The sequence below is a fragment of the Genypterus blacodes genome, unplaced genomic scaffold, assembly GCF_046128005.1.
Source record: "Genypterus blacodes isolate CSIRO-AG114 ecotype Tasmania unplaced genomic scaffold, CSIRO-AGI_Gbla_v1 ptg000064l_1, whole genome shotgun sequence".
Classification (NCBI taxonomy): Eukaryota; Metazoa; Chordata; class Actinopteri; order Ophidiiformes; family Ophidiidae; genus Genypterus; species Genypterus blacodes.
Window position 1 is genome coordinate 2475578 of NW_027466876.1, and position 12140 is coordinate 2487717.

At 41.0% G+C, this 12140-nt stretch overlaps 1 protein-coding gene and 1 long non-coding RNA gene across 2 annotated transcripts; one reads left to right on the forward strand and one right to left on the reverse strand.

Moving 5' to 3' along the window:
- Window positions 1–1243: 1243 nt before the first annotated feature.
- On the forward strand, window positions 1244–9696 carry slc30a2 (solute carrier family 30 member 2). Its single transcript, XM_076155066.1, has 8 exons — window positions 1244–1326; window positions 6541–6752; window positions 7424–7570; window positions 7718–7871; window positions 8004–8223; window positions 8715–8820; window positions 9126–9260; window positions 9551–9696. Exons 1-8 carry the CDS (start codon window positions 1244–1246, stop codon window positions 9694–9696), a joined length of 1203 nt encoding a protein of 400 aa, XP_076011181.1.
- On the reverse strand, window positions 4862–9234 carry LOC143004160 (uncharacterized). Its single transcript, XR_012963945.1, has 3 exons — window positions 9112–9234; window positions 7359–7576; window positions 4862–5256 (listed from the first exon to the last, which is right to left on the reverse strand). It is a non-coding gene; the product is annotated as an uncharacterized LOC143004160 (long non-coding RNA).
- Window positions 9697–12140: the final 2444 nt, after the last annotated feature.

The window sequence follows — 12140 nt, forward strand, 5'->3', positions numbered from 1 at the left end:
CTTAATGCAGTTTTATAATGATATTGGAATGTAAATGTAATGTATTAACTATAAAAAAAAAACATCAACCGTTATTTTTAACATATATCTCTATTTATAATTTATAATGACAATCAATTTATTGTTTTTACACGTACTTTCGACTTTGAGAAAATCAGTACAATTTGCGTTTAGTTATTTGTGAGTAATGTCTATTTTTAGGTGCAGCCATAAACCTGTTTCACTTTTCAGATCAACATATTTCTATTTAAAATCAGATTTTTTAATTGTTATTAGAACAGCAATAATATTTGCCTTTTTATGATAAAAACATTTTTATGTGCTTATCTTTTCACACTGAAAGTATATCTTCAGATCAACATTAATGAAGATTTTCAAAATGAATATAAGGAATGCGAATTTGAGTCGAATGTAATTATTTTCCTTCTCCCATATTAAATATTAATCTTAAATATTAAATAAATATTAAACGTCTATAGTGTATACTGGAATTGAAGCAGCCTGTCTGATACATGTTTAACTAGTGTTTATGATAGTTTGATCATTAATTATTGTTGAAACAATATCTGTTAGAACATATACGAACATTACAAGCTCTCCAAAACATAGTCTGATGTTTTAATTGATTTTGATTCAAACTGATTGGTTGTCCCATTAGGATCCGCTGCTGGTAATGGGGGCTCAGTCAGGCACTACTGGTATTTGCTGCTGTCCGACAATATAGGGAGCTGCAGTGTTGTGTGTATGTGTCTGAGAGAGAGTGCGTGTGGGTGGGTGTGCGTGTGTGTGTGTGTGTGTGTGTGTGTGTGTGTGTGTGTGTGTGTGTGTGTGTGTGTATGTGTGTGTGTGTGTGTGCTGCAGATGCACACAGGCTATACAACAACTCCAACCAAACCCAGAGCCCTTCACACAGTCTGCTGCGTGTGTGTGTGTGTGTTTGCTGGAACCTGCGTCTCCATCCACCTGCTCCGCACCGCAATGAAGGAATGTAAGCGTGTCTTCCTTAAGTCGAGCTCAGCGTGACGTCCTGCTGACTGTCCCTGTCCGCAGCGTCGAGTGAAGACCAAGGAGGGAGCAGACCTGTCGATTCCCCCCAGGAACTCCTGCAGCATCCTCCCTATCGAAGAGAGAGAGAGAGAGAGAGAGAGAGAGAGAGAGAGAGAGAGAGAGAGAGAGAGAGAGAGAGGAAGGCTTCACCCGACTTCAGTCTCCACACTCTGGACAGCGGCTCCCTGCAGAACAAATGGATAATAACGCTGCAAATTCGGAGAAATCTCACTTGATGCACGAGAAGAATGCTAAAATGTATTCTCTCAAACTCAAAAGGTGAGTGACATCACCTTTATATGTTCTTATACAGCTGCAATTAAATTTACACTGCATTCTCTCTCTCTTTTTCTTAATCCAACGTTAAATTAAGCCTGATTGTTGTTGCAGAAAAAAAATATGCAAATAAGAAAAAAAGACACACGTTTACAGAAAGTGAAATTCAAATTTGCAAGTTTACAAGAACCATTGGATTGTAAGTGAGTGTTTGAGACACATCCGCATCCTAAACATGAAGCCTGAGTGAGTCATGTAGTGGGACGGTGGGAGCAGTTGTTACTGTGGTGCATGTTAAGCAGGCTGCTGCTCTTGCGGGCTGTTTTATGTGAATGAACAAATTCATTTCCATGCTTGGCTTGTTTCTGGACAGCCTGTGACAAATGGCCCCAAGGCCAGTTCACTGAGCAATGCTAAAAACTCATCATCTGTCATTAGAGAGCGCAGGAAGGCAGGCGGGCAGGGGAAACAGGCAGACAGACAGGTAGGGAAACAGGCAGACAGGCAGCACAACCAAAAGAAGACAAAGCGTCACAATCAACTACAACAGAACTCGATACTCTTAGAGGACAACACAAATAAATACAGTGATGTCACTTACATGTTTGTATTTGTTTTTCCTGAAAAAAAATAATACAAGCAACATCCATAAAACCACACTAGCCTTTATTCTTCTGCAAAAACTAAACACAGCAACGTTAACCAAGAAGATCCAGCTTGTTGATTTAAAAAAACTAAGATCATCTTAAATAAGTCTTAAATAATAATCCAAATAAAGTAAAAAAAACCCAAACATAATTACGTTTAAATGATATGTCGCAGCTAGTAATAATAATAATAATAGAATTTCTCTTCCTTGTATATCAAAATACAACATGTGAGGGAGTGAAGCATCGAGCGTGATTGTTGAGCGTTGACTTTAGGGTGTGTTTGCACAGGCAGTGAGAGTGTGTCTCCGTTTCCACGCAAGATCTGCAGGCCTGCTGCGATGCGTCACTCTGATCCTGATCAGATCTCTGTGATGAGCTGCTGATCTACAAAGGTAAATTCAAGGGTAAATTGCAGGTCAGTCAAATTGAGGTTTGATCAGGAGGTCAATTGAGAAAGCAGGATTTAGGAAAGTGGGTTTTTTATTATCATGAAGTTGTCAAGCTGCTATCAGAGGCGCGTCTAAAAGCCGGTTAATGCGGTCAAATTATTTAAGTTTGTGAGGAAAAAAATGATATATATTCTAGTTAATAACAGAAATACATTTATGTTCAAATACACACTTGGTTAGATTTGGTGCGGTCCGCGCTTGCGTGTGTGTGCTGGGGAGGGGAGGAGAGAGAGCGAATAATGTTCATATGGCACCGTATTTGGGATTTCATGCACCATTTGTATCGCGCGTGTGCGTGTGTGGATGTTGGTGTGTGTTTGCTTGCATTTGTGCGTGTGCGTTTGTGTGTTTAATAGTCCCCAGCTGGCGGCATACCCCTAACCCTAACCCATATAAGAAAGTATACACAACTTCTTAATCACATGTAGACATGTTAGATTGAATAGATTTGTATTATTATGATTATGATTATTATTATTATTATTTAACTTTCACATCAAATTGAATTTATCTACTCTCTCTCTCTCAGAGACTGATTGTTTTGGACAGTGGTCGCCTCTCTCGCCAACCGTTTTTCCCGTACCCCCGAAATAGTCTAAAGGCAAAAACGTGTTGTCTGTGCCGTTCCCGACGCCCGCGCACGCAAAACTGCTTCCGGGTTTGAAACCTCCCCCCTGTAACCCCTCTGTAACAAGAGGTTTCAGGGGGAGTTACAGGGGGCGCCAGACCCACTGGTTATATCGGACAGTGGTCCCGGTGGCCGGAAATAACCTGAAAGCAAAAACGTGTTGTCTGTGCCGTTCCCGGCGCCCGCGCGCGCAAAACTGGTTCCGGGTTTTCTATCCCCATTATAGCTCCTGAAACACTGGTGGTGCGGTGGCCGGCACCGGCAAAGGTAACACAGACACAAACACAGACACAGACACAGACACAGACACAGGCACAGGCACACACACACACACACACAGGCACACACACACACACACACACACACACACACACACACACACACACACACACACACAGACACAGACACACACGTGTCTTGGCATAATTTTGTGTGTCCTCAACTCAGCAGCAGCCCTGTGTGTTTGATTGACAGCTCACTGACCGTCCCTGCGTGGCTCCTGAGTCAGGCCTGTTGTTTACACTGGAGAGTTTAATGACTCAGAGGAATGAATAAAACACCTGTAGGGGCGAAACAGCAGTTGGGTCTTTAGGAAAAAGCAAACACTGAAGCTCATTAGCACACAGCCTGCTTCTCCACAGCAAGCAGTCTGTTAATGAGCTGAGGTCTGCTCTGAAACCTTTGCTGTTATTCAGAAGTAAAGATAAATAAACGTCATTCATTTTGTCTCAGAAATGCAAAAATTGTGTGAAGGTGAAGGTGTTTTTTATGTTGTAATTATAAACCTAGCAGAATTGGTGAGCAAATCAATCGATGAAAAGGAAAAGTGTATCATTTGATCTGTGTGTTGTAATAATAATAAATCACATTCTCACCTTTATGTTCTTCAGTCCAGTCCTGTGTAGCTCCAGGCACAGCCGTGTCAGCTACAAAATATCGCACGATCCTCTGATATGGCAGATTGCAGCAGTAATTAAGTGCTCAATGCTATTTTTTATTTCAGGGTTTGGCATCTTCAGATCATATCATTTCACACACCACTAAATATCCCCTCAGGTCTCCACTGTGCTGATACTGTCACTGAATATAGACAACAATGATTTTCCCCCAAACCAACACTTTAAAGTCTGAACGTTGCATCAATTGATGATTGACAATTCAACCTTTCTGGTGCAGGATTGAACATTATTAACCATCTATTGCATGATGAAACTTTGAGACAACAATAACAATAAGACAATAACAATTAAAAATCAATCTGTATATCTCTTTCTTTTGATAGCTTTTCAAAAAGAGGTTCATCCAATAGTGCCAGGCTATTTTACATAAGGATTCATTTACACTGCAGGCCTCCACACCTAATTCCAAGATTTTGCTCATGTACATTTTTGAAAGCTTCTTCATATATTAGTTTTTAATTGGCTTACAAACAACGCTTGTTTTTGCAAGGTTCAGACCTGAAGCAGCATAGAGCGCATGAACAGTTTAAGGAGGCGAAGAAGCTCACTTGGGTGTGTGCGGAAGAGAACTTGACAACAGTATGCAATGTGCAAGGAAATCTGAAGAGCGTCATTTTTAAGAGCCCAAAGGATCCATAGATGGCGCTGTTTCTGACATGTCAATCATTGCTGGACTTTACGTTCACGTTTTCAAGACAGGAAACTGCATTGGTTCATTACAATCTTTGTAACGGCAGCACGGGATTGGATAGTCGTCACAACACACTCATCGTTCAATAATTGATCCTTAGAGGGAAAATGTTGAGGAGAAAAAGTTAACAAAAACATTAGTTAAGGTGTTAAGTTAATTTAACAAACAAGTGTTTTCAATTATTCAATATCTGTGTGAGATACGTTACAATGAGATATTAAAGGATTCGACATCTGACAGGTTTGGAGTTTTGGCAGTAAACAGTTTTGAGTTTCATACTACTTAGCAAAGCATTCAATGATTTACTGGTATTGATCAACCTTTACAACCCCAGCAAATCTATTGTGGCCATTCTGTTCCATGGGACAGTAAAGGACAGCCTACTTACTTAATACCACTTTAAACTAATAACAGTGCATGAAATATGATTAGGGGGTTCCGCACTGTGGCCTGGTGATTAGCACTGTTACCTCACAGCGAGAAGGTCCTGGGTTCAAAACCAGCTTCTTCTAACTGGGACCTTTTCCTGTGTGGGGTCTGGATCTTCTCCCATGTTCTTCAGGGGAAAGGGAGATATGAGATCAAACGCATCAACGCATTTCACATTAGTTTGGCTGGATAGGTGCTAAACATAATACAGGACAAAAATTTCATAGTCAAGATAAATGAAATTCAATGTTTCTTCATATTTAAAATGCAGTGGATAATAAATAAATAATATAATAATAACGTTTCTTTGAAATTCTGATAATTCATTCTATTTTAAATTCCTATCCGAAACATTATTAACAATCATTATTTGTACATTTGCGCTCAGCTTTGTATCAAAAAATGCATGCTCATATTTGGAGATCAGCCTTAAGGCCTCAGAGTGTGTGTGTCTTATGTATGTATGTGTGTGTGTGTGGATTTAGTGAGTGTTTCCCCCCCTGGCCCAGTGGTATAATTGAACAGAATCTGTTTTCCACTTGGCTGATTCTTTTCAGTGTGGGCTTCCCCTGAGAATACTGTATGTAGTGTGTGTGCGTGCGTGTGTGTGTGTGTGTGTGTGAGAGGGAGAGAGATAAAGCCTAATCATGGAGTACTGGCGATCCCCTATGTGAAGTGTGTATATTAACATGTGGAAGAGCGACATTAAGTGAGTGTGTGTGTTATCTCCTGTGAGCCTAAATTAGGTTTCTTCCACCTCATTAAGCACATCATCGCACCCCCCTCACACACACACACCTCTCCCTCTCTCCCTCTCTCTCTGTGTGTGTGTGTGTGTGTGAGGAGAATGGAGAGTCAGCTTTTTGTTCCAGCCCATGTTTGAGTTTCAGTGTGATGTCTTTTGTGTCACATGTGAAGTCCATCTACATGTGTAATCCCCACTTTAGACCTAACAAAGGGATGTGTGCACATTCACCCCATGTTGGGATCAGGACAGGTCAGCTGGACAAATAACAGCTCAAAGCAACAAAAGAAATGAACACACATTCAATTATATGAAGCATATTTCAACCAACAAGCTCTTCATCAGGCAAATAGAAAACAACACATCCACCTATGATTGGTGATCTCGTATTGTATCCAGGTCCATTCTTAAATCCATGTGTAACATTAATGTATCCTTATGCAGAAACACATTGAATCTACATAATTACAGAATCCACTATTACTTCAGTGGAGCTCATTTAGCACCAAACTCCAGTGAGAATAGTTGTACTTTGCAAATGGCTGCTCTTGTACAGACAAAGGAGATGAAGCACTGCAATTCAATTGTTGACCACAATCTACACAGGCCTATGCTATAATGGTTGCCGCGGTTACCTATCATCATCACCTTTCCCCCCCTCCACAGCTCATTTCCAGACTCCAAAGAGGAGTATCCTGAGTTTCCTTTTAAGAACGGAGGGATGTCCGGCGCCATCGAGCTGAAACGACCTGTTGGTATCCACTGCCATGGCGCCAAAGCTTTGGTGTACGAGGAGAGCGCGGACAAGCTGCTGGCCAAGAAGAAACTCTACATTGCTTCGGCCGTTTGCCTCGTCTTCATGATCGGGGAAGTCATAGGTAAACATTTAGGAGCCGGTAGATAGGATTTGTGTTCTGGCTGTTGTGCCTCCTGGCTTTCACGATTTGGTTCTAACTGTTCTGATAACTCGGACAGAAACGGTAGCAAAGTTTCTCTTTCTTCATTGCCAAAAACTGCCGTGCGAGATAAAGTCCATCCCTAGTGGACGTGCACACGCTGATATCATCTGAAAAATGTTCCTCCCGTTTACGATGCTTAATGCTTGAGTACCTCCATGCCTCTTCTATTTTATGAAGAACTACAAAGTAATGAACAAGCAAAAAGCAACTCACAAAATAAACTATGTGGAAAGAAGCTTTAAAGGCAGTTTCCCCCTCTTTTCTTAGGTTAATCACAAAACTTCTTTATGGCAAAGCATATAACACGGTGAGTTGCATTCAATGGCTGATTGCCCAGATGTTTATGACGATATAAAAGACAATCACCCGATACCTTTTTAACCCGAGGCATTACTCTTACAAAAAAGAGGATCTCTGTAATTACGCATGTTCATGGTCTGTAGCTCCACATTAAGACCTTCAGATGGCTACCATGGACACAATCAATGATCAGAGGTGATCTTGCTTTCAGTTAATTATACTTACAGTTGATGATGATGATGATTGGTCTTTTCCAATGCACCAATGGGGTCATTTTCTGATTCCAACAGGAGGGTACCTGGCCCACAGCCTGGCCATCATGACCGACGCTGCCCACCTCCTCACAGACTTTGGCAGCATGATGGTGAGCCTGTTCTCCCTGTGGATCTCTTCCAGACCGCCCACAAAAACCATGAACTTTGGTTGGCATCGATCAGGTCAGACTGAGAGATTGAGACACTTATGAATGGCTGGATGGAGGGATGGAAGAGAGTGGTTGTAAGAGTTCTAAGGCTGAATGGATGCTTGAATAGAGCTCCAACACCTTCAACAACCATCTATATGGCTTTGTGTTGTGTTGACAGAGATCCTTGGAGCATTCGTCTCAGTGATGTCCATCTGGATCGTTACGGGGGTTCTGGTCTATTTAGCCATCGAGAGGATTGTACGCAATGACTATGAGATTGATGGCCATGTAATGCTCATCACCTCCGGCTGTGCTGTCATTGTCAATATCATGTAAGTCATTTTCAGCGTTCCGGTGTTAATGAGTTTGTTATAGTACATTAGAGCTTTTGATAGTCACTAATTGCTCATGTGCCATTGAGCAACACAGCAAACAGCAAATATAAAGTGTCTCTCTTGTTACAGCATGGCCTACATCCTCCACCATTCCACTACTTTCCACGCCCACGGCAGCGGGTATCACCACATTGACGAGGACGGACACAGTCCCATCGCTCATGGCCACTCCCACACACTTCTTGGTGGCCATAGCAACACCAGCGTGCGCGCGGCATTCATCCACGTGATGGGTGACCTCCTGCAGAGTGTTGGCGTCATGGTGGCAGCGACCGTCATCTACTTTCAGGTTAACTATCTAACATGTGTTACCTTATATGTGTTGTTGGCTTTTAGCAAGAAAACTATACAGACAGAAAATATGGAAATGAGCATTTGTGTCCCTTCAGATCTCAAAGTTTCATGGCCCCCTGCGTGCATATTTTTTACATCTGTAAAAAGAGAAACTGGGAGGCCCTACTTATTCTCTTTTAGTTTTTTTGTTGTTATGACTAATGCTGGAGGCTTAACAGAGATTCAGTGACAAAACAGTTAAATTAGCCCATCAACTTGCAGTACACTCCCCTTCAGAAATGCTGCCCTGAGCACGTTAACGCCTTTATGACACTGGATAAACACCATCTGATGTCTTTTCCGCAATCTTACTTTATTTGTGTTACATTTTAATACTCTGTAACCTCATTTCCTCTCTCTTCTCTCTTCTCTCTCTCTCTCTCTCTCTCTCTCTCTCTCTCTCTCTCTCTCTCTCTCTCTCTCTCTCTCTCTCTCTCTCTCTCCCAGCCTAAGTATAAGGTAGCGGATCCCATTTGTACGTTCCTGTTCTCTGTCTTTGTCCTCTGCACCACCGTCACCATCCTCAAAGACGTCTTCCGAATACTTTTGGAAGGTATTAACCTTGCAGATACGTTCTCACTCTCATGCGTGAACAATTTCTGATTAGGAAAGATTGAATGTAGCATAATTAAAGGTTAAAAAGGTTAAAAGCATCTCACTCACTCCTAATATATTGAGCAGAGCTGATCTGCACTACAGGAATACAATGATGTAAGACCAGAGTTGATGAATTCAATAATAGAAAACACCATTCTTTTGATGACGCAGGAAATGTGAATTGATTTTAAAGTACACTTGTGGTAATGAAGGTGATTTCTGCAGCGATTTTGCATTGAATTGTCACCTGTTATTTTCCAGGGTCTCCAAAAGGCATCGAGTTTAACTCTGTGAAGGAGTTGTTGTTGTCTGTGAAGGCCGTGAAGTCCATACACTCTCTGCACCTCTGGGCTCTGACGCTCGGTCAGACGCTGGTCTCTGTTCACCTGGCAACAGGTAAAGAATCACACTGCAAATTGAGAAAACAGAGGGTTAGACTAAGACCTTACTGACCTTTAGTATGATGAAGACAACAGCAGCCTTCCCAGAAAGCAAACATTGTCCTCAGATGTGTTACCAAACCTGTTTTGATTGGATGAGCTGTTTGAACTAAAGCTCAAAACCTTGTCCATATGTTTTCTAGACATCAACCAGACTTGTGTCATCGCTCTGCTGTTAACTGCATCTCAAGTACACTCTCCGCTGAAATTCTCACTCTTCCATGTTATGCTTTGTGCGTCCTGCAGAGGAAGGTGCTGACCACCAGTCTGTGCTGCAGGAGGCCACCGATCTCCTCCATAGCAAGTTTGGTTTCCACAGCATCACCATCCAGGTGGAGCTCTACACTGAAGACATGAGTCACTGTTCACAATGCCAGGAACCCTGTGACTGATACTCCAGTGGATTTGACAGGACAGGACAGGACAGGACAGGACAGGACAGGACAGGACAGGACAGGACAGGAAGTGGCTGTGGCACGTCGTCAGTCTCTCTGGGTGGACTGGATGGGTATAAGCTGTGAAACCACTAAAGGGTTTTTGGTAGTGAGATCATCCACTTGTTCCTAGTAGACTGTGGGTGCTCCATGCTAACACAGAAACATAACATTCCTCCTCCAAGTTCACACTTTAGTGACATTAACAAAGGCACAAGACCACATCAGAGCGCCACTGAGGAGCTCAATACTTTTTTAAACCAATTTGGTCATCTCAAATTGAAATCCCCATTTCAAACAAACCAAGACAAATGCAACATCCGCAGAATAAACAGAAAAGACACAATTTCCTAGACAAACTATGCATGCAAACAATTGCACTAGTCCAATTCAGTCCTTTAAAAGTTCATGATTTGTGTTCTTTGGCTGTTCATTCTGACGCCTGACAGTGTATTTGGACATGGTTTTTAATCAAACCGGCCCTTTGTATCGTTTAATTTAAAGAGCACACAAATGAGGCATAACAAATTATTTGAGACAAGACAGTTTTAAAGGTCTTAAAAAGTCGCAATGGCTTAATTAGATTTTATACTTTATATACCTATTATATTTATATATTTCAGGCATGTGAGGCAATGATTACACACTTCATACACATGCAAATGAAGTCAGAGTCACATTCTATGCAAGTCAGAAAGTTCCAATCTGTGATTTATTTCCATATATGAATGTGGCCCAATATGGATCTGACAATGTTAGAATCCATGTGCCTTTAGAAAAACAAACTGTTCGCAGTCTTCACAATGTATATCTGATATGTCCCAACTATTCCAAACTGTTAGTATGGAGTAGCAGATGCAGTTATCTACTAGAGACACCAAGGATGTAATATTAACTCTAACTGTGAGTGGACCATCTACCAGAAACTCTCCTTTGTTCCATGAAAGTATTTTAACAGACCAATCAGTGATCGTTAGAGCTCGCTGGTAACAAATGATGTATATTATTATCTATTGTAGCAGAAACAGTGCTGCCCTTGTGGAACATTGCAACTCCTGGAGCATAAACTCACTTCAGTTTAGTTCAAAATCAGCCTCTGTAGTTTTCTCATCAGCAGCCACTGTGGCCCAAAGTCGTAATTATGAGATAATGAATTTGGAAATATTAAGCTTTTAGCCTTTTAGACTGGACCAAACTCTGTCATTGTATTACATCACCAAAGATTAGCATTTATCTGTGTTAAGCAGGGGGTTTGGAGAGTAGAACCAAAGTCTCAGACATTAGCTAGATTTTCTACATTGGCAAACCAAAATTCAAATAGTGGATTGGTTTAGATGTCCACCAAGATGCCAGTGGCCTCAAAATTTTAAACATTATGGGCTATTTTTGGGTGAAAGTTATGTAATTGACTGTACGTGCATGTTTGGTGGTAATCTGATGGTGCATTATTGTTGAGGTCATGGTATCACAGAAATTATAAGGGGTTATCCTCTGGGGATCATGAATACTGACCGTTGGGCATGTGGGGATTACTGGGATACCTTGTCACGGACCTAAAAGTGCTTTGAACTTTGGAGGAGTAAAGGAAATCATTTTACACCCAGAATCATTTTCACATTACACTTCATTTAAATGTCATTCTTTTTATTCCTTTCCACTGCTTTTGGTGGAAATCCTGAAAACATTTGTGCCACATTTCTGAGCACAACATGTATATAACATATATGACTGAATCTGAAAGCTACTGAAGACTGAGAGTGATGATAACTTTCAATTTAAGCTCCCTTTATCTCTGATCATTTAGTGTTGAAAGCTAAATGATTGAGCGTGGTGTATTTGCTCTTTATCTAATCCTCGGTCTAGTTTGAAGTACATATGTATAGTGCACATAAAGTAAAAGTAATAGTAAAAGACTGTGCAGCCATACGAAAAGCCAAACATCCACTCAGTGTGCCTGCCATGTTGTTCAGCTACAATTAAGTGTCGATGTTGTTACTTGCTCTTGAGAAAGACAGTCGTACATTGTAAAAGTTGACACCCATTCCGATTCCAAATACTTGCATGGTTGTTAGCTGTTCTTCACATCGTGTACAGTAAGAAAAATCCTCACGTAACTGCCAATCAGAAAATGTTGATATACCATTCTGAGGATTTAAAAAAGTCTATATTTTCACCAGTTTTTAATAAGATACTGTATATTTAAATGCAATTATTTTTCCCTTTAAAACACAACTAAGTGTGAATATATAGAGACTCAACAGCTATAATGACAAAGTATAAAAGTGAATGTAATGATATTTATATTCAGGCTCTAATGTGAGACTGGAGCCAAACTTCTTCTTTACAGTCTGATGATGTTCATTCCACTCCACATAAACACTGTTCCAGTCTGTTCACTATGG